The 23,297-nt window shown below is 37.6% G+C and overlaps 1 protein-coding gene across 11 annotated transcripts in view; it reads left to right on the forward strand.

Moving 5' to 3' along the window:
• The window catches only part of BICD1 (BICD cargo adaptor 1), a 169,430-nt gene extending 150,937 nt beyond the window's left edge, over window positions 1-18,493 (forward strand). For 4 of the 11 annotated variants that reach the window (XM_064654657.1, XM_064654659.1, XM_064654658.1 and 1 more), the window contains exons 9-10: window positions 6,818-6,893; window positions 12,652-12,871. In XM_064654657.1, the coding sequence (XP_064510727.1) occupies window positions 6,818-6,893; window positions 12,652-12,739 (164 nt within the window). In that variant the 3' untranslated portion in view covers window positions 12,740-12,871. Of the gene's footprint in view, window positions 1-6,807; window positions 6,894-12,651 lie in introns of all 11 variants that reach the window. The other 7 variants (XM_064654664.1, XM_064654666.1, XM_064654662.1 and 4 more) reach the window with 4 other exon arrangements.
• The last annotated feature ends 4,804 nt before the right edge of the window (window positions 18,494-23,297 follow it).

Consider the following 23,297-nt stretch of genomic DNA (forward strand, 5'->3'; position numbering starts at 1 on the left):
TTCTCTCCTCATAAAATAGGCAAAGCTGAAATGAGTCTCTGTTTAAATTAGACATGCTGATATTTTAGCTCTCTAATAGAGCAGTTCCTTGGGACGTTGTGGTGTATGGAGTAAGCTCACCAGCCATTCTTTAATCAAGACTAGTATCCTTGATTGTAAGTATCTCCCTGTCTGCATTTTTTAGGGATATGGAACCTTAAAATTGTAACTTATGTTGTTTCTTCCAAAGCCTACTAAAGTTACCGTTTCCAGTGGCTTCAAATTTTGGATCAGGCCCTTCTTTCCCCATAAAATAGTGCAAGCATTTTTGGTCTGGATGATTTTGTGACCATCTGAAATGTATCCTTGATTTACGTTTCCATGGTAAATAACAAGATCAAAGTGTGATAATTTATGTAATTTTAAAACCTTTCTTTTCCTCTTTTGAAATGTTTAAAATGTGTGTGTCTTTTAGTAAGTATTTCATGAATCATCAGACCTTTTTAAATGTGCTTTTATGAACTGTATAAAAGAAAGGAATTGAAGATATATTTCTCTGCTTCTACCATTTCCATTTCTGCTGTTTTACTAACCCATTATTTAGCTTCTCAATAGATTTAATGAGGAATTATTTAAAGCATTCATAGAAACCATTTGAGAAATAACATAAACACATCGTGATATTGAAAATGTGAAAAAATATTACAGAGCTGGTAAGAAACCTCTTAATGTTCTTAGTCTTTAACTGGAGAAAAATGCTAATTTTATTAATGACAAGGTATTATTTCTTTTTTAAAAGTTATTCTTAATACAAGCTACAGGAGAGGGCAAGGCTGGGATATAGCTTTATCACTGTACTTCGAGCTAGCAGACACATTAACACTGAAACATGGACTGATGGCAGAACAGCTCTCTAGATTTGGGATAATTCAAGTCTAAAAAAAAAGTAGAAATTAAGTCATGCAGAATAGATAAATCAATGGGAAAAGCACTCCATATAGTGTAGCTGTTGTATAGATGAAAGAACTCACTAGAACAGAGCCAAGAGACCTGACATGTTCTGGAAAACCACTGAACCAGTGACCTACTAAACCATGTCTGTCAGTGTTGTGTGCCAGGCAGTGCATGAACTTGTTAGTGATGCTCCATGAGTTGGTTTGTGGAAATCAGCAATATAAATAGTGTTTCCCTAAATGCCATAAGCAAATAGCAATTAAATTCCCTACCTGCTCTTACTCTTGAGAAGCATTCGACAGAAAGCCCTCTGTTACATTAACTCTGTCTGACCATGTCCTAAAGGTAGAGAGCTGAGAGGAGGAGGAGCAAGAGAAGGGTCCATGTTAGGAATTTGGGAGTGTAGAAACAATGGAGCCTCCCTTGCAAGAAAAAGAATGGACACAGGGAGATGACAGGAGATGAGGATTTCAGATGCATCCCACTGCTGCTCTGTTGCCTCTTAGGGCAATATATAGATATTGGTAGATAATGGGAGTTCAGCAGCATGCTTACATGTTTTATTCTTCAAATAGTTTTTGAGAAGACTAAGAAATAACTAGTGGAAGAGCTGATTGTTATTGAAACTTCTCCAAACAAAAGTAATCTAAGACACCAGGTTTCTCTGAGTAGCAGGCTTAAGATGTGAAGTCACCTGGGTACTTGCAAGACTTGTCATAGAGGTTTCATAGATCAGCTTTACCATGAATAAATGTGAAACTGATATTTGGTTGATATATTTGTCTATCTCCACTCAGTTTAATAGGAACAGAAGTAAAACTTAGACAGTGGGAAATCCCAGGTAATCTGGGTGCTGGGAAATGTGCAGGAGCACCTAGTGAACTTTATTAAGCTGCCCGTGTGGAGCTGTGCCAGGACAGGGCTGGCTCTCATGGAGTGGTACAATGGCTCAGTCCTCCCACTCTGCTAGTTTTGCTCCTAGGCCAGGACAAGCTGAGTCAATCCTGCTCTGAGCAAGCTGGGTTAGTTAGGCCAGCCAGGCTCCACATGGAATCCCTGTGGCTGCTCCACTATAGTCCTCTCCTTCCAGTGACAGCCTGCAGAAACACAGGGCTGCATCCAGTTTGCATCTGGCAGACTGATCAGTTGGGACTGTGTGTAGGGCAGAGTAAACTGTGTTATATCCAGACCCAAACTGACCCTGGAAATAGGAGGAGGGAGAGGCTCTTCTAATCTTTGACCTGTACCATTGTTTGTGGCTTTTTCTGAAGGTGTCACATCTCTCCCCTCACCAGCTGTTCTTTGTGATGACCATTACCTCCTGAAGTTCCTCTTGGCCTTGAGGAAGGTCAATTTTCTTGGCACCCATTAGAAAAATGGAGATAAATTATAAATGAAACTAGCTAGTCAAAGAACTGCATAAACTTATGTCCCCATCACTCCTGGATATAAACAGTTTTGGGACTTTTCTCATCTTATCAGATTGCAGCTTGAAAGCATCTCTACAAATCTCAGCAAGGAGGACAAGTATTTTTGTACCCTCTGCCTTATTCTTCTTGACATCTCACATTTGTCTTTTGGTTTTGAAATTTTCCTTTGTCTTTGAGCAAAGAGGATTGATTTATTGTCTTTGTAGGTCTTGCTCTGTTTCTACCTCTGCACAATTAGAAGACTACAGATTTGTTCTTTGCCCACTACTTTCAGCTCATGCTATTAAGCACTCATTCTTTCCCATTAAATTGAGACCTTAGGGAAGAAAACTATTCATTACCATATTAATGGAGACAGCTTATTTTTCAAGTAAACTGCTAATAGCAACTTCATAGACATGTTATCAAATTCCTCAAGCTTGATGGAGCAAGTTCAATTGACATTGGGTAGTGTAACACAAAGTGAGATAGCTTGAGAACTCGTACCTAGGAAAGAAGGAGTTTCTGTTGGCCTGATGTGGTCCATGAGATTCTAGGGAGGGTTTGTTTCAACAGACTGAAAAAACCTCAATCTCATATTTTGTCATAAGCATTTCTTGACAGGTTTTCATTTATCAAGAACAGATTTTCCCCCAAAGTTTTCATATCAGAAATGCTAAATATGTAACAGAACCCGTTGATTGGTTTGGTTTTTGACTCTCAGTTTTACCCTTTCAGATAAAAGGGGGAAAAAAGAAAGCTTTTTATTGATTAATGAACAGTTAAAAGTGTGTTATGCTTAGCTTTGGATTCTGACTAGTCTTGGTCTTCAACAGCACTGTGTAGAGATTAGTAATTTACTGAGTGACAAAATGTGCTGAAATGTTCCATTGCAGTGTGCTGGGTCCTGAGCAGGTGGGACTGAAAATGCTTGCACATAGGGTTTTTGCTGGGGACATTGCTGATGTCAACAGAAGGCATGCCCATCTCTCAGACAGTAATAACCCAGTAAAGCAGGCCTGTGTTGATTAGAGTCACCCAGTTCACAGACTGAAGGGCAGAGCACACCTTGTGACACAAGGGAAGTGCGTTGGGTTTGTGGCTGAGCCAAAGGGAAGCACAGGAAAATACTTTTTTTTTAAATGAGATTTGCTCTCAGCACATAATTTATAGCAGCACATTCAGTGCTCATGTGCGCAGATGTAGTTTCTCTGAGCTTGGGGTTTTTTAATGCTCCTTCATCAGGAGCTGATTAGCCTGATTAGGACTAAGCATTAGATTCCAAAGAAAAATCAACAGTGGCTAATCAGTGAGAGAGGAAATCTCTGAGCCCTTTACACCACCACTGCCAGTAAATGGCTAAAATGGTAAGAACCAGAAAGTCGAAACAGGACTAATGTATAGCACAAGTCAAGCTTCAAAGCTCCAACAGATCCAGTGGTGAATGTTGTCTAATACTGCCACAGGACTCTGCAGCCCCAAGTCCTGCTGAATTCAGTGAAACCTGGCATGTGAATTTCAATGTACAATAGCTCCTCTTTGCCTTCTGTGGTTGAAATGATCACTAAAATTAATTTCTTTGTTATAAGGTTCATAGAATTGTAAAAGAACTCTTAAGGGATCAGCCAGCCCAGCTGCTGCTCCTAAGTGGTTTCTTTCCTCACAGTAAGTGAAGAGGATGGAGAAATAAGATAGTCTGTATTTAATAACTTTCTTAATCATTTTGTTGGTCATAGTCTCAGAAGATACCCCAAAAAGTGTAATCTATGTGTTCCCCAAGTATCTTCTACATAAATGACAAACTGTCCTTTCACTCTGTAACTTGACTGACAGTCCCTGAGATTTGAAAAATGCAGGGAACAGGCTTCTTCCAATGTAATTTTAAAATTTATTTTTATTTTTCTAATAAAATAAACCATGTCTTTCCTACCTTGTCTTTATGGCATGTGACATTGACCACAGAATTAGTAAAGACATCTTTGAAACTTCTAGCCTTCAGCGCAGTATTTTAGAAAGAAGCAAACATTGACTTGAAACAAGCAGGAGTTCCTTAGTAGAAAGAAGTCATTTTATGATTGTCATGACATTAGAGAATAGCATTATAAATCCTCCAAAATACTTAAAAGGATTAAATATAGAAGGAATAAAGTTAGCTCTGGCACAGCTACTTGAACATAAGTAGATAAGAAGCTCCTTTGAATTTGCAATGTGTCTATGTAAGCCATATGCATTCTGCTTAGCTTTTTCCTGGCATAATCCTCAACAACTTCACTCCTGGAGGATGTAGGAGCACGATTCAGTCATCTTAAGACACGTGGATTACTAGATTTGGTCCTGATGTGAGTGTGAGCCAGGATTGCATGTGCACTGCTGACATCAGCTAGAATTGTTGTTTCATGTGAAGTCAGGGAAGTCTGTTCTCACCGAAACAGTTACTATCCAGCTTGAATAATGCTGGCAGAATCTGGCTCGCTCTTCTTGCATTCTGCCAAATGTAGCAGATGAAGAACGCAACGTAAAATATTTGCACCATGTCTGAGATATTAGAATAGGATCATAAATAAGGCATTTGTGTTGTTCTGGAAAAGCCTGTCAGAACAATTTCTTCTGTATTTACGAAACCTGTCCACACCTTTTCATTACACAGCATTCTATTCTTTATTCCTTTTCTCACTGACTGCTACCTTGTATGAGCTGTCAGGGATGACTTTGCTTTGGACTTCTGCAAACTAGTTTGTTTAGAATAAGACATTAATTTTTTTTTTTTACTTTTCAGTAATAATTTTCTTCCTGCAGTTAGCCTCGTCTGTCTGTTTCCCAGGCACCTCTTATTTTAATTGAGCTTTGTGCTAACCAGACAGACTCTTCTATTCATGACTCAAATACTCATGCACTCTTCTGCTAAGAGGTGTACTGAGGACTCTAGTGACAACCCTGGTAAATGAGAGAATGGCAGAGTATCCTTTCTTATTCCATTTCTGCTTCCAGACACAGTGGTGCCAGCACTAACTGCACATATTTTTCTAATGTGGATACCTGTGTACTAGAAAATAAGGCCAAACTCCTGTCCTCTTTGCTGAAGTAGGAAGAAACCAGCACTTTGGGTACACTTGCTTCCACCCACTGGAGGTCAGCACAGATCTTCACAGGAACTAGGAAGAAGCACTCTGGGCTGATATGAAAGGGAAATGTTATGATAGTGGATATGATGCTCGATGTTGTTAGAAAACATGTGTTGCTCTGCATTGTACCTGGTGCCATCTCAAGACTCCTTACTGCAAATTTACGTGCACATTCTTCTGCTTGATTGAGACAAAGAATAGAAGGGGGTTTTGGAAAATGATTCCTTAAGTTGCAACCAATTGAAAAAACACCAGAATCAAATCCTTTCCAAGTATGTGAAGTTCCCCTTGTCTCATTTTTAAGGTTCAGGGGAAAGTAACTTCATTCCACCAAAGAGTCAGGTTGAGAATCAGCCTGAAGCAGTCAGAAAGGATGACAGGTCTGCTGCAAATCCTATTGGAGACAAAAAATAATCTCCAGTAGTTTTTCATATGGTTAGAATTTCACCCATAGATTTTAATGTTCCAGAGGACCCTGATGACTCTGTTGTCTGACAATCTTAATCACACAGATAGTGGAATGAAAGGCCAGACTGCTGTAGGGAAAATTAGCAAATCTTGAGATCTGGAAATCTCAGTAGAAACTAGTGAGCTAGAAAGCAAGGTTGTCTCGTTCAACTACTTTCATGAAGCCCCACAAATATTATTGTGTTTAAAGCTGCCTTCATATTTCGAATATCACAGTAAAAACTTAGCAATGAAGGATTATTTGGCTTTACTGTTATTTAATAAATTAAGAACCAGAATACATCTTTGCAAGTGATTAATGTGGAAACTGCTTTGGCAGGGAATTGATATAATAATCTAGACAGAACAGTGAAACCAACTGTATCGAGTTCTCCCTTTTCCCCAAAAATAAAAACTAATCTCACAAGCACTGTTTAGAAGTTGTGAAGACTTTCTTATTAGCTTTTTCTCAAACATTATAATGAGATGGCATCTGTAATAGTTGTTATACGGATATAAGTTTTTTGGATAAATTTTGAGTAGCTTTATTGACATTGTTTGTGTTAGATGTAAGAAAAACAACTTCATCACGAGCAGAAGAATGAGAAGTACAAGGTTTAAACCCAGACCCTGAATACAGCCCATTATTGCTGTCTGTTTAAACAAAAATTTGCCAATGTTAAGGGAAAGAAACATAAATTCTTCCACTGCTTCTTTTGAAAAAAGGAAAAAGGCAACAGCCAACGTTACTGTTATCAGAAAAAAAAGTGTTTCTGTCAGATAAGGAGCCAAGAACACATTCCTCACTAAATCTCTCCATCAGATGCGTAGCCTGTGTACTACCGTTACTAACCCCTTGCTCTGTAATCTCTCTGTATATATGTCTAATTTATCAGTTTCTTGTAGATTGTCAGCAGCCTGCTGCCTCCATACCGCCACACGGCTCACAACTAGCCAGGGGGCCAGATTGCCAGACTGTCAGGTAAACTTAACTAACTCTCTTCTCTTTGCACATAGCTGCATGCACGCCTGCGACTCCCCTCCTCTTCCTGATACAAAAGCTCTTCGCTGCACTTTTCTAACAGCAAACTTTTAACAGCTCAAGGAACAGTGACAATTTCTGCAGTGACAGTACAAACACGAACCACGGCAGTCATGCACTTGCTTTCACGTAAAAAAATGGAAAAAATGCAGAGTTGGATCTTGCAGCCCTCATTTGATTTTTTTTATGCAGACAGTTTCTCAATCATGCCAAAATAGTAATGATTTTATTTTTTGCTACATCATTTTCTTTTAAATGAGGGGGCTTTAAATTTTAGGGGTAGATTCAGGCTTCCCTTTCACAACATGGCATTTTAAAGGCATTTGTGAGATTTTAGCAGACACTTCTAAGAAAGTTCTCCCTGACTTGGAAACTCAGACCCAATGCAGTCAGTTTTTAATCTTGTTTTAAAAAGTAAACACCTGATGTCCTTGCTCATTGGTGGTGCAAAGGCCAATTCATGCTTCTCAGACGGCTGAGTTAATCAAGGCACAAACCCAAACCTAAGCAAAAAGAGATACAATGATTTCCTTTATCAGTTCATGGTACATTCTGTGCATGTATCTCCTTGTGCTGATGCTGTCATTTGAAGTAGGTTACATTAATTTTAGCCCTTAGTCTGAACTGTAGTGCCCAAGTTGGTAAATAGCCAAATGTATAATGAAATTTTTTCCCTCACAGTGCTACACTCAACTTCCCATGGGGAATTCTGCCATGGTGCCCACTGGGGAAGGGGTGTGGCACAGCTTTCAGACCACACATCATTCATGGGGGATCTCTTGGTGGCCTTAAACTCCTGCTTCATTAGTGCCTCTCTTTTATTGCCTACAAAGTGGAAGTATTATTATATTCCTTACTATATAAGGGTAATAGGAAAATTTTACTGAGAAGTTGGGGTAAGCTCATTATAACTGATAAGTATCATTTACTGATTTGCAGTTTGAAGTTTTACAGCACACTCAAAAAAAGTTACAAGTTACATTTAAAATCCTTAAAATGACTGTGATGTCTGCTGTATTTCAGATGGTACAGCAAATTGAGGTTATCATTAGATGCTTTGGATACATAGAAGCTTAATGTCAACAAGCCTTATTTTAACCCTAAATTTTAACCCTTATTTTAACACTAAATTCTACTCTGTTCTTTCCAGAGCTACTCTCCTTCTGAAGAATATGCTCTACTACTAATGTTAGTATCTCTTTAAATGTAAACAAACAATTGTTGCTGCAGTTTTAAAAATTCTTCTCAGAATAGAAGACCTACCTGGTTTACTACTGACATACATTTGTCTGCAAGCCTTACCTTCTGATAATTTAAAATAATATTTTAAAAAACTTCAGATCAGTCATCCCACAAACAGTATACCTGTATACTCAGCTGAAAAACTGACTGTCAAGTGGCTGTGGTTTTTTTACCACTAGAGTGATATTCTTCTGGTAAGGTGAAAACAACACACTATTTTTGGTATATTCACTCTGTTGCCTTGCTTGCCTCAGCCACAGAGCTGCCCAGCTTTGTAAAGCAGTGAAGCATAACAAGAGATTAAAAGCAAGCCAGCATGATGGCATAAATTGTTGAGCTCTTTAAATAAAGATTTATTTATTTATTTAAATAAATTTGAAATCCGGAATAAAATTTAAAGAACCAGTTAGGCTTACTGAGGTTCAGCTTTTCTGAATGCAGCAGAGAAGGAAGACAGGAGCTTGTCCTGCCTTCCTCATCCTCTGACAGCCCATACAGGTGTGGTGCATGATTTCAATCACAAAGTGATACCAAGAGGCAAATTAAAGCTCTGCCCAGCCCTGAAGTCATGTATTTTAAGAGAGGGGTATGTTTGTTTTTAAAGTCTCTGACACAGTCCTTGAGGTAAGGTGACCCCTCAGTGGCATTTCAGTCAGGACTGAACGAGAGCTTGTTAAGAGTTGTGTTTCACACATATGTTTTCCACATCCTGCAGTGTCTAATCATGATCAAACTAGTTAATATGCCTGGCCATAACACAGGTAGATTCACAGAGTATTCCCTCATCCATTATCTATACTGATTTTTAAGTGGGATTCGTATAACTCTGGAATTTTTAATAGTTGTGATTCCAGTACATAGGCTTTGGTAGGTCTCACTAGATTAGCTATACACAGTTTCAAGTTGAATGAAGACAAAACTTTAGACTCAAGTTATCTATTAGTAAAAAGAAAAAAAACAACCAAAACCAAAATGAAACCAAACCGAAAACCAAACCAAACAATCCCCTGATACTTCAAATGAAATTAATATTACACATTTAATAAGAAATAATGCTTTTCTTTATAAAAAACAGGAAATAAATTTTAAATCATGTAAAATATTACTGGTTGCATTCTGAAAATATTACTGGTCTGTTTATACTTTCCATTGCTGATTATTTTTCCGTTACAATCAATGCCAGACAATATTGCATGTGAATGGCATTGTTGAGACAGAGAATAGCGTGCTTACAAACACTGAAGTGCTTTGCATGCTATTTTCCAATTGATTTTAGAAATATGTGATTAGCATTTTGGGTGCCACAGGAAAAAAAAAGAGCTGCTTAAAACCAGACAGTAATACTGGCACAAAAAAATGGCACAGACTTTATTCATCAATTGAATGAATAGATCCCCAAATGATACCAGCCTTTATAGAGATGTTTACAAAAATGTCTATTAAAACCTAATGTTTTAAAAGCTGCACGTATCCCATGGGAGGAATGTAACAATGTTCTTCCTTATTCTCAGTTAATAGTCAACAGCTTCAGGTTCTTCCACATCTCTCTATTGCTTTGTGTTATTAATCTAACCTGCCATCCTCTACTGCCTGCGACTGTCAGTGTGCCTGATAGCTCAGCTCCAGGACCTGCTGCCACGAGCACCTATCCTGCTTGAAAAGCACACTGAATGCCATATTTCTGATCTATTTTTGGTTTATATACTGCTGCAGCAATCTGCTTTAATGAACTGGATGTATTATGTTTCTGAAGAGGGGATTGTATAACAGTAGAGTTATAGGAGAAGATTTAAATATACTGGAACTAGAAGTGATGTGGTTATATATGTTGCTATAAAGGTGCCTGATAGCTTTGTCATTTTTTTTCTCTTTCTAATTCCCCTAATATTTATTATTGGTTGAAAAAGAGATAGTGAGACAGAGTTTTCTCTTTCTTCCATGCATAGAAGTGTGCTTGTATTTCAAAGTAAGAAGCAATGCAGAATTACCATGAAGAGAAAATTAATATAATTCTAAGGACAGTGCTTAGAATTGCTAATCTGAGCATAGCCTGGGATAGTTTGTATTACAGTATTTACAGTCAGGGCTGACTTTGTACTGAAGGTCATGCCATAACATTATTATGGTTGTGTATATTTCTGTAGAGGAGAATCTTATGTGTCTCAAAAGATCCTCTTTCAGGCCATTGCTGTACATAAGTAGTTGTAACTGTGGCCATTTCCTCACCAGTCCTCTCCCTCAGAGCACAAACGTCTTTTGTTGCTTATTTTTAAAGCTGGGAAGGAAGCCCCAAAAGACAAACATGCCTGTTAATGAGCAAGGAATGTGTGCGTTGAGTTTCTGTTCCTTTCTGGCAGTTAGAGGAGTCCTGTTAAAAAAGAAATGGGGCAGCAAGGGAGTTGAGTAAGGCAGTTTTTGTTGGGTCACATGTCTACCACCTTTTTCCCCCCACAAATGTAATGTTAAAGTTGTAATTCACTTTTATATCTCTGAAGGACTTAAGACTAGTGCTTCTCCTAAGCCTATCTTGAAAACTTAGGAGGTGCTGAAACCAGGAGGTGGCTCTTGATAAGTGGATGAGTTTGAGAGCAAATACAGACCTTTTGGGTCCATCTGCAGTCACTCCTGACACACTTGTTTGTGTGGAGTAGGCAAAAATCTCAGCCAGATCTCTCTTTAGATGCTGTATCTGCATCTGCAGGTGGCAGAATATGGGAGAAGAAAGGGATATTTATAGCCATGGAAATAATTACTTAGTGAGTACAGGTCTGATGTCTTCTCAGTGTTTGATTAAACAAGTCCAACTACTAAACTTCAAGAAAATATTTTAGATTAAATATTTATGCCTAGGTGCTTAGAGTTAGACTAATTCAATATATAAACTGAGGCATCTTAGTCCATAACACTACACACTTTGAGGCTGAACTACTCAGACAGCTGAGCATAAAACAAAACTTGTGAGGTCCTGAACTTATACAACTCACTCTTACCAGCCGTGTTACAATTGGGAAACTTCAGGAGCATTAATGTGAAACAGAATCTAACTTAAGACATGCAACTCTGTGATCTTCAAATAAGCTCCTACCTGTGGATTTGTAGTCATACCCTCCTAGGCTTCTCTGATTTGAAAATGTGGACATTGCCATCAACTTAATGGTGATGGTGCACACTCTGTCTTCAGTCAAATGCAGTGTCATTTCTTTGTTTCCTGAAGTAAATGCTATATGTGGAACTAAAGACATTTTCAGTGCCACTGGCATTTCCAGCAGCAGATTTTCATATACCTCTGGCTTTTCAAATTGATTCATTTCCAGCAATAGACTAATTGCATTCCTTCAGCCAGTACTCCAATAGTCTGTGCTGCAGAGATAATATGTAAAAGCATAAAAGAACTGTTTCTGAAGAAGGAACACAGAAAAGGCAAATTCTCTTGAAGACAGAGACATAAATGATTGTGCTTTATCATATATCACACTGTTGAGCTTGGAATAACTTCAAGACTGTAGAGCATTTGAAACATTGAGGAAAAAACTCTTCCCAGACACATTAAAGATCTGAGTTTTGTGGCACTGTTTTTCTTCTCTTTATAAACTACATTTACTTGCATTTTGTTCTGGTGTCTTGTTTTGCTGCTTTGGAACTCTGCACCAAGAAGTGGGGTGTGTTTGTGTTAGCTGCCCCTCATCTTGGCTGCTACTCCAGCCCCACCTGGTTTGCAGAAAGCTGGTTCAGACCTCTCTACACGTGACAGTGAATGCTACAAATGCACATTTAGAGGTTTATCAGTGAATGCTGTTATCAGACAAATTGTACATGAGAAACAGTCAAATGACAGAAGTACATGACAGAATAAAGAGAATCCCAACAGCACAAAACCCAAAAGAAAACTAAACATAAAAAAATCCCCACCCTTTGGGAGTGTTAATTACAAAATATGTAATGCTCATGTTACCTGATGAAGAAGGTTACAGTGTTTTTACAGATGTACTAGTAAATAGGTCCCATTCAGTAAGAGATCACGTTTTCACAAAGTTATGAAACCTGATTTCCATCCTGGCACTGTCCTTCATTTCAAACAATCAATCAGCTGCATATAGAAAATCTTCAATATTCACACAAAGATGGCCCATGCATCTTGTCCTTCAAATTTGCTCTCCCATTTCACACATGCATTCTTTTCTCCACACAGCATTTCTCATCAGAGCATGCAAACAGCAGTTGTGTACAGGAACTCACAAGTGGGATATTTGGACCACTTCACATCTGCATCCAGGTGTCACTGAATGCATGCACACTGAGGATTTTCTTTATGTGTACTGTGTGTCTGAGGATATGGATTTAGGAATGAGGCTTCATCCCCTTCTAAAGTTCATTTCCAGCCCTGTACTATTTACATGGATGTAAAAAGTTTGCCGTGTATTTTAAGCACTTTTTCTCTTTTCTTTTTAATTTTCAGTCCTAATGCTCTTCCAGAAGAGCAGCCACATTCCAGCTCTCAGTGTGCCCCTCTCAACTGTCTCTCTAAGCCTCCTCCTTACCCCTAATCTTCATATGCAACGTAAGAGAAAATGCAAACAGAGTGGAGTTCGTGCAACAAAAGTTGGGGTTGTTCCCAGCAAGCAGGTGGACAATCCTGCCTTGTTGCTGCATTGGCAAGTCTGGATTCATATCCCCTGCTCTGGCAACTGAGGGAAGGTTGAGAAGAAGAACACAAAGCACAGAGCCCAACCTATCAAGAAGACTTTTTATGGTTCCTCTGATTGTACTCAAACTGTGCTATCACGACTGAAGTGTAGTGAAATTTAACATCTCGACAAAAATGTTCCTCTCAGCTGCTTGGCTTTACCTCTGAAATCATGAGAGACTTAAGCCAATGTTAAAAAAAATATGTTACAAAAATCCTACCCTCACATACTCCAAGTTCAGCCATAGGAACCAGTTCAAATTTCCTTTTGTCTTCAAGGGTGTGATATTTATTTCTTACTTTATTTGCACCAGAATTTTGTGTTTATGAAATACAGTCTTTTTTTTTTTTTCTGTGAGAATTGTATTTAACTGATTTTATTTTTTAAAACCAAGCAGAAATAGCTTCAGCGAAGAATGACTATGTTAATATTAAAAAGAGGCTTGTTGCATTGGCCAGCATATGGCCAATTTTTATTGCACAAAAATGTTGGAAATGGGTTGAATTGAAATGTTAACAATGACTGTATATTTTGCTGCTGCACTGATATTGTTTATGCACTTGTTTTTTTAATTCCTATTACACTAGCTTCTGGTTTTGTTCTAGCTCTTCACTGAAAGATAATTATTAAGCCTAAGAAGGAGATGAAAGGATAATGTATTGATTTGTTTTCAGTTGTTTGCTTGCATTGTAATTATATTTTTTGCATTTCAGACAAGTAGATGAATTGGTGCTGTTTTCTGGGATTACTTTCTATTTGGTATCTGAGAAAGAAAATCTAAAACAAGTAAAATGCTGTGTGCTAATTAAAAACATTCTTTCCTCCCACTCCCATATTCAGGATCCTAGCTCGAGGCCTTACCAGGGAAGGCTACTATGAATGGTGAAGTCATATGCATTTCGTGTGAAGTATTCTGTGGTGAAAGAACTCATGCAGGTAGGGTTAAAGGTGTGGGTCAAAGTTAGTAGGACTTTACTGTAGTGCATTTTTTCCTTGCCAAAAATCAACAGACACAGAACCTTAGCTCATGTCAGTTTATGACAAATACTCAGGTGATCTACACTACGCAGACTTTATCGCAACAGTGCACAGTGTTCCTAGTTAAAGATTCTTTCCTGTAAAAGCTGAGTAAGCCTGTTCTTTTCTTAAAAGCAGTGAGTTTCAGAACGAAATCAAGGATAGAGGAATTTATTTTGCACAGTACCTGGCAGCAAGGCAAGCGGCTAAATAAGGGGTTGTGTTTCAGCATCTCTGGGCTTCCCGTCTGGTTATCAGCTAGAAAGACAAGTCTGCAGCACTGCCTACCTGCCTACTTGTTGGTAACTAGCAGGCTCCTTGTTTTGTCAGGTGGCCTTAATTTATTTACAGAAGAAAGGCTTAGATATTTCCACATGTCTTTATTCCTTCTCTGCAGCACATGTATGACCTACAAGTGGGAAACACAGTACAGCCTGAGGTATAGAGCAGCTGAGGAAAAAAACAATTGCTGCAGGTGTGGTTGGAACAACTCTTTCAAATTCTGCCTGGAGCTGAGAAAACGAAGTCAGTTTTTTAGTAACAGTGCTTACCAAATGTTACAATACACAAGACATCAGCAGAGGAGAGAATCAGTGACCACTCAGTGTGCCTAACAAATCATTATTACCATAGTACCAGTAACGAAGGTGCTGTAAATAGAAATATTCTATGTCATCAACAACGTCTGTCGTGTAACCTTGGCAAAGCAGCTGAGCTATTGTAACAAAACATCCAGAGGTAGAGAAAACAGGAACAAACTGATATCCAGTTCTGATCAGATCAAACAGACAACACTCGGCAGTGTTTTGACTTTGGTTTCCATGCAGTTCGCATGATTCTCCTCGTAAATGTTTACATCACTATTCAGCATCATACTTAACCTGTTGTCTTGTCATAGAAAAGTCAAGTGAAACCTTGTTCAGCTCTATCATAATGTCTGAGACTGAGATTAGCTGCTATTTTGATTGCTATTTTTAAAAAAACAACATTTTGTCTGAGGCAAATTCAGCCTTCAAAAAGCGTCTCCAGATTCCTGACCCTGTTTGCCTGGTGTAAGAATATCATGCAGTGGCCATGCCTGCATCCAACAGAGACAGCTACTGTATATTGTTAATAAGAAAAGGAATTTGCATAGCACTTTGAATACAGTTACCACAGACTGCACTTGGAATAGTTTTTCCTATTTTCATATCCAAATCAAAGACATTTTCCCTGAATTTTAATTAAGCAGAAAATCGGTGAAATACATTTCCTTTCTATACAAATACAAATTTATTGGGAAAAAATGTTGTATCAGGACAGTTTAGAAACATATTTTTATCCAGTTGTTTTTTGCAGAGCAACTTTAGGAAATCAAAGCATTGTACTGGCATGTCCATGTGGATCAAGGGATATGAAACAGCATCCAGTGCTATAGAAGTTGTGGCCCCGTTTTATAGAACTAATAAATTTTTTATTCTCTTAAGTTTTGAATTCTTAATTTCTAAGTTTTCAATTTACATTTTTTTATATGTAGCAAAACTTAAGTGTTGGAAGTGTAAGAGAACTAGAAAAAAGCCAACTTAAATGTACAAATGGTTGTAGTTATTGCATTGTGAGTTATAAAACTATATAGGTCCCTGGGACAACTTTTATCAGTTAATCAGTACAAAATAAAATACATGCCTTGAACTTAAGATGATAAACTCTTCTTTGTTACATGTTGATTGATGACATAAAACTTTGTGAGAGATTTTGTAGGAAATATTTACATGCAGACAAAACCAGAAACAAAAACCTGGGATTTCTAAGGGTTGCAAAATACTATATTTTGCCCACTTAAAAGGAATTTATGTTGTGTTGATATCTAGTCTGCTTTTTAAGGATTAAGAAAAATTATACATATATTTTTAATGGTTGAGTATAATCAGAAGCACTGCAATGTGTCATACTCAGTAAGGAAGCAATTCAAATCCTGCTCTGACTTTTGTGTCTGAAATGCAACTTTTGTTCTCTATGATGGCCTTGAAATTTCTTTGGATTTGAAATAGCTACTCAAAATAGGGTTATTTAGGTCAAAATAGGGGCATTTTGGTTTGATTTTTTTTTCTGGCTGTAGTGAAAAAATATTCCTTGTTCAGTGAAATGATCTGCTTCTGGAAATCAAGTTTATAGTAAATGTGTGGGGGAAAAAAACAAAAAGAAAGAAATAGAAAAAAAATCAAATATAAAGGCAGAAAAAGATGAAGAAGTAAATTGTAAAATGTAATAGTATGGAAAATATATTTTCTATCAGTCAGAAGCTACCTGGAGGTTTTACAGAAAGAGGACATGTTACCATTTTTCATGCTAATCGTACAGAATTTTCTGCCTTCTAGAGGGAGGCAATAGTGATATTCTTTCTGATTGATCTGATTGACAGGTTGGCATCTCTGTGCTTTCTCTATCCACATTTTTCACAGTAAATTAATGTAACCATAGTTATACAGTAGAGTTCGTAGAATGAAACTGTAATTAACGCTGCAAGTTTTAATGCCAAGATGATTTTCAGTTTATTTTTTATTTAAAAAAATTTATAACGTTGTTTAAGCCATTTGCCATATTAATGTGTGTACATAAAGGAGATTATGTTATGAAATATAACCTCAGTCATGGAATATGACCTCACCTATGAAGGCTGCTCACGATAGTTACGTTGGAAATACTTAAGTAAGCTGTTAGTAAAATCTGACCCAGTCCTTGTCACACTGGGGACAACACCCAGAGTCCAGGCCCTTATTTTGATACCAACCTTATTGTTCAATCATGCAATGCCAAAGTCAGTAGTTGTGCTACCGATGCCACTATAGCTGGATTGATCATCATCATCATAAGGTATAGATTACATCAGCCTTTCTGAGGTCTGTTCCTTTCTTTGGCAGAAGATGCGTATCCATTGAGGTTACAGTAAATTTCTTTCTTTTGTACTTCAGAAATGTTCGTTTGAGAATGGCAGGCACTGATGTTTTACCTTTGAAGTAAGATAATTGCTATAGTTACCTCTTTAAAAATTCCAGTCATCACTTCTCTTCAGTTTTCCTTTGCTGTGTGTGCAGTGAGTCTGAAAAGGATATATACTATTCAGACTTTTTTAGCCATTAAGGGGTTTTTTTTTAGTATAATTAAGCATCCTGTGGAAAAGAAATAAAAAAGCAATTGCCTTTTGCCGTCAGGCACAAATGCATCAAAATATGCAATGTAAAATGTGTGCATGAGATTGTTAACATTGTGTAGCTTCTCCATATCCTTAACTAAGCTAGAAAATTCTTATTTCTTGTGTGATATGCTTATTCCTCTTGCTAGAAGGGCAAGAGAACTATACAGAGAGTCTGTATCTTTCATTCGGAGGCGCACGGCTTAAATCCTTATTGGTTTTTAATCTGTTTCCTGTGGAGTCCTTGAAAATCCCCTTTGTGAAGTGTAATGGCAACCAAGTGACAAACTGACAAAAAGTAAAGGAAAAATCCTACATTTCATGGCTGGAGTTGATGTGCAGGCAGACTCTGAGTGATAGAGCCTTGTGTTTCAAAAATGTCTCTCTACGAAGCTCTGTATTTGGTTTGATTATTATGATCTGCTGTAAAAGAAAGGGTGGATAAGAGTGTGTTTTTTCTCATGTTAGTGTTCTGAATTTTTATTATGTGGTTATTTAATTTCAGAAATATTTTGGAAATCAATAAACAGAAGGATTTGATAAAAGTTTCAAGTAGACTGGCTTGCTAGCTGAGTTGTTATTTTATCAGCTATGAACAAGAAATAAGAGTAATCTAGCTTATTTTATTATTATTTCTTCCGTTCACAGATATGGCTATGTGTGCTATGCCAGTGGATAAATTAAGTCCATTTTATTAGTTACTGCCCTATTTATTATCAGCCCTGTGGTTTGACTGTTAAGGGGTTAATTAACTCGATCCTTTGTAAACAATTAAAAAAAAAGAAAACTGATGTTTTGTGACTTTTGTAATCTATTGAATGTTTCCATTTGCATGATGTTCTGTATCTAATGAACCATACAGATTGCTGTGTTCCTTTCAAAAGAGTTTTAACATTGGTGGAGTTTGTGACAAACACAAATTTGTATACTGTATGTTTACTGCTGTAATAACTCAGCTACTCCTATGTTGAATTGACATTATGTTGTCCTGCCTTCTTGGGGTTAAATGATGAAGTGTTTCTAGGTGGTGAAGAAAATATAAAAGTATATATGTTCATTTGCTAAAGACTGAGTATTGGAAACTCTTCTTGTTGTTACTTTATGCTAAAAGCAAAAAAAGTTAAATAATTCTTGTTTCCAAAAGCGCATCATTTGTTTTTAAAATTGAAGTAATTCCCATGTTAACTCTTCCTTGTCCTTGTAGACAATCCTAGATTAATGCCTTGTGAGGGATTCATAAAGTCTGTGCTTGTACATGTGTAATATGATCATGCAGTCAAATGGTTGGGAAAAACACTCTAGTGCTGAAGAAAATAATTAAAAGAAGCTGATATACTGATTCTTACATCTTTATGTTCCAATTAAAATTACAGTGTAATGCATAACTGTTCCAGTGAATAAACTGGCCATTTTTGTTCATTTAACACCATTCTGTCTGGTCTACTTCTATTTACGGCAGTTTGCAGTGCTTAGACTTGGCTTAGACTTTCACAATCATTTAGCTTTTAAAGATCCTTAATTGTAAGTCTAAAAGGCATCAGACAGGAAATTAAGAATGGAAGTCAACATTAAAGGAAAAGGGATTAAAAATTAAAGCAAAGATGCTTCCTCTGTTTTCTGAGTTGGAGGAAGATACTAAAATACTGTTTACCCATATAATGTTTCCAACAAAATTGACTAATCTCTGAAATGTTGCAGCATCTGCATAAAGTTTCAGTAGAAGAATGCTTTGTAAGATGCAAATCTCCACCCTCAGCGTATGTGGAAGCAAAGGAAGAGCTAAAGTTGACATAAAATTGGCTTGGGAGTGCTGTGTGCAGGGTACCATACCTACTTTTTTACAGTAAGAAACATCCTTTTCCCTTGTAGAAGAGCCATGCTCTGGATGCGAGGAGGTGAAAATCCCTCCACACTGATCCAGGAGCTCAGCCCTGGCAGGAGGGTGGCTGCTGTTTGCAGGGTCTCTGAGAGATAGAAAATGTCCAGCTTTCAGAAATGGGTCAGGAAGAGCCTGGAGGGATGATTGCACTTCCAGGCCTTCTGTGATGTTTGAGTCAATGGGAGTTATTGGAGGGCTTGGTTTGTTTTTGGCTGGCTGGAGAGGTGCATTGGATAGTAACATGATTTGTGTATGGTGACAGAAGTGGGGTTCAAGAGCTGTTGCTTGTCTAAGTTCTTTCCACTTCTCTTTTTTCTTCCTTTTTCTCATCTAACTGGGGGAGGTCTCACACATTATCTGTGTTCATTGCAGAAGTGCCTTTGGCAACACTCTTCCATGATCATTTTAGCAGGAGTGTGACTGCTCTGGATAGAATTATCTTACACTGGATGTTCCTCTCCTTCAATTTTAAATTAAAAGAGTTTCTGTGAGTTAAGGAGAAAAAAAAAAGAAGGAGAAAGCAGGCTTTCCTTAGTGTATTTGCTCTGAAATCATTCTTATTTCAAAGTTGATTTGAGAAAATTCTAACCCATATTGCTCCTTCCCCTTCCTCTGTATCATCCCTTCAACTGGTTCTGTGCAACACTCTGAGAGGCAATGGTACGAGTAAAGTCACTGAAGTAGTCTGGGTTAATAAAAAACCAACCAACCAACCAAAAAACAAACACTTAAACCAATCAATCAAACAGTAACCAAAACAAACAAACAAACAAACAGACATGAAAACCAACAAATGACCAAAACCAAAAAACCCACAACCAACCAACCAAAACTAAAAAGAAAAAACTAATTTCTTTTTTCAAAATAAAATTTGTCTCCAAAGAAAACACCTGTGTAATTTCTCCCTCGGGAACCACCATTACCCCTTATTCTGGAGCAAGAAGTGGTTTCTGACAAATGAACTATTGTTTTTCATATATATGTATATATATATGCCAGATGATAATGGAAAAGATGCTGAGGCTTAAGTTTACAGTGACTGCCACAGCAAGTCTTTGTTTCTGGATGCCTCCCTTAATAAATCCTGCAGTTATGTATAAAGAAATGCAGAACACTCTCAGTTATACCTAAGGGCAGGAGGAGCTGTAGTTTGACTCTCTTAACAGCATAAAACACTGACAGGCCACTGGAAACTGAGGTTAAGCAGGAAAAATTACTGCATAGGTTTGAACAGTGTTGAAACCTGGGTTTCATGAGACCAGTGGTAAGAACAGAGATACTAATTATGAAGAGGGCCATATCCAAAGGCCTGACAATCACATCTTCTAGCAGCCCATGACAGACAAACATAGAAAAGAAGATTTATATGTAGAAGCAAATGCAAGGGGGAAATGGAGCTAAAATAGGTAGTACTAATTATATGCATGCTGGGAAAAAATATTTGGAATAAAGCCAGTTCTCATCTATTTTTTGTGGTAAAGGCACAGGCACAATTGCTTTCTTCTCAGTGGAAGGTCTGAGTGATTGCCTGAATGAAAGAAGAAAGCCCTAACTTTGCACAAAAATAAGGCTCAGTACTGTAGTTGACAACTCAGCAGAAGCCTAATAACCCAGTAAAAAATATTGGCCTTTGCAAGAATGATTCCTTCTTGACTAGTGTATTAGAAAACACACATTTCATTCATTATTATTTATAAATTCTTTTATATCATATTCGAGGTATCGAAATTCAGGAATAAGGTTCGTTGGCTGGTTTTAGAGCAAAAAAAATGTTTAATTTATTGTAATAATAATTTATGATTGACAAAATGTTATTTGTGAGAAAGCTCCATATGAGGGGGGAAAGAAGGCCTTTCATATCTCTTAAGTGAGTTATCAGGAAACTTTAGAAATAAATAATGACAGTTGTATCCATTTAAATTAATTCATAGGATCCCCTACCTGGGGATGGCTTTTATCTTTTTAAGTGTTGATTATATCTCTGAAGGAAATTGATTTTTGCTATTCAGTGGCATCATATTGGTTAAGGTATTAAAACTGAAGCTATTTACTCAGATTGGAAATACAATATGGAAAGCGACATCAGTACAAAGCTTTCTTGAAGATCAAATTCTGAATGTAGAGGCTGTGGAGGGCCAATATTTTGTCCTCCCCACAGAGGTGGGAAAGACCTATGATCACAGGAGAAAAAGAGCTACTGTTTTTGAAGCACATAGGTCGTCTTCTATCCCCCTATACAAAACTCTGTAGCTTTGCTATACAGATAAGAAACCTCTGTCAGAGATAGAGATAAACCTCTGTAATGTCAGATGGCTCAAAGCTGACCCATCCAAGGTAGTTCTTTCTATAGTGATGCTGCTTGTCAATGCTCTAAGATGACGTGGCAGCTGTTCCTTGTGGATGTATGGATGCCACCATCAGGTCCTAGACCAGGGAAATTACCTTAGAATTAGGTGGGGTTTGACCAATACTGTTCACATGTGGTTGGGAAACTTGGTTTGACCTGAATGAGTGGACCTGCCATTCAGTTTGTTCCTTTGAAATCTGATTTAAAGAGATCCCTGGGTTGGAGCAAAGGCAGTGGACTTCATTGGGCTCTGTCTGGATGTTGGGCATTTACGTAGGTGGAGCAGATGGCAGGGCTGTGGCCATAGTGTGGATTATCTTGTGCAATTTGAAGATGTGACTGATGAATGCTTTTGTGACCAGCTTGTGATTTAACTTCAGCCAAGCAAGCTGTAAAATTAGAAGTTATATAAATGCACTTGATACAAATACCAACAAAGTCCTACCCTACTTAAAAAGGAAATGCCTCTGTGAAGCCACTGTTGCTTTCAAAGGTTTTTATTATCTAAGACAACTACAAAGTTACTCTTTTTAACTTCAGAGCACTCTATGCATATGAATTCATTCCCAAAACATCTTTGCAAATTGAGTGCTGTTATCTCTCACCTACAGATAGACAAATTAAGACTGTGGTGGGAAAACATCAACGCTCAATAAAGTGAGCCAAGTTTCCTTATATGTAATCCTTCACCTCTCCACCCTCCACACACACAAGTACTGAAGTAGTTTTAGGTGCAGTGGCCAGATGCTCTCAGCAAGGTGAGTTATCTAGTCCTTGTGGTGCATACACTGCTCCAGAACCTGCATTCCTTGAGTGCTTGAGTTGGTTCAGAGTTTGTTCTGTATTTCCTCAGTGCTTGATATTAATAGATCCTCACTATAAATAGCTGAAGTTTAGCATCCACTTTCTGGTTTTAATTTCCGTAGAACTATGTCCTCCTTCTGACTGTCTGCCAGGCCTGTAAACCAAAATGGCAATTTGACTCACTGGACCCAAGAGAAAAACATTGCCTAAACATGGGAAAACTTTCTTCCCCCAGCAATGTTAGCTCAGTAAAATATAGATGTTCTTTTTCTGGTAGACAACTTTGATTTCCTTTAAAGTGACTACAACCCTTTAAAGAGTATATTCAAAACCATGAATATGTGTCTGTGACAAAGCCCAAATTAAGATTCTGAAAGTTCTGAAAGTTCAGACCCTTGTCTGTGCAGTTATGCTTAATGCTATTTATGCTTGAATATAAATGCATGGCATATTTCATTATGGAAAGTTACATACTTTATGGTTTGCAGTGCATAAAGCTTTGGATATATATACTATAAAGTTTGTTTGAAATACTGAGTTCCAAAATTAGACAATGTTAGGTCTCTGGAGGTAAAAATACATTTTAAAAATTGTAAGTATGAATAGAATGCTATTTTTGAGATTCAGGATAAAATAGTAAGTTTAAATGGAATATGAGCAGTATTTGTATCCCATTCACAGTCATGTAATAATCGCATTTTGACCCAGAAAGATCCAAAGGAATCTGTGGAATGCAGAACAAAACGAAGGAAATCAAGGGAAGAAAACTTAGAGGACTCTGCAAATGCAGCGACAACTTTGAAGTCTCTCTGTTTCAAGTCATTATAAATTATTCAGAAGCATGCTGGAACTCCTGTGCGTGTACCATATGCCTCGTTAGATGCAATCTTAAGTACCTGACAGCTTGGTTTTTACAACAAGGAAAAGAAAGTTAATGCAGTATTGCAATATTGAGACCGGTATATTTTCTTACAGAGCTGGAAGTAATAATTACACCTTTATTTTTACAACATGTTTTATCAGCCAGTTACTCTCTGGGTGTAGATTTGTTAAGCAGGGAATCAAAACATTTTGCTTTACTGTTTAGGTAAGCATTCATAGAGAGACAATGGTTGATGTTTAATGTATACAGCACCTTAGCAGTACATGACTCTTTAGACAGGCTGAGAGAGTTCGGGGTGTTCAGCCTGGGGATGAG

This window comes from Pseudopipra pipra, chromosome 5 (genome assembly GCF_036250125.1).
Source record: "Pseudopipra pipra isolate bDixPip1 chromosome 5, bDixPip1.hap1, whole genome shotgun sequence".
Taxonomy (NCBI): domain Eukaryota; kingdom Metazoa; phylum Chordata; class Aves; order Passeriformes; family Pipridae; genus Pseudopipra; species Pseudopipra pipra.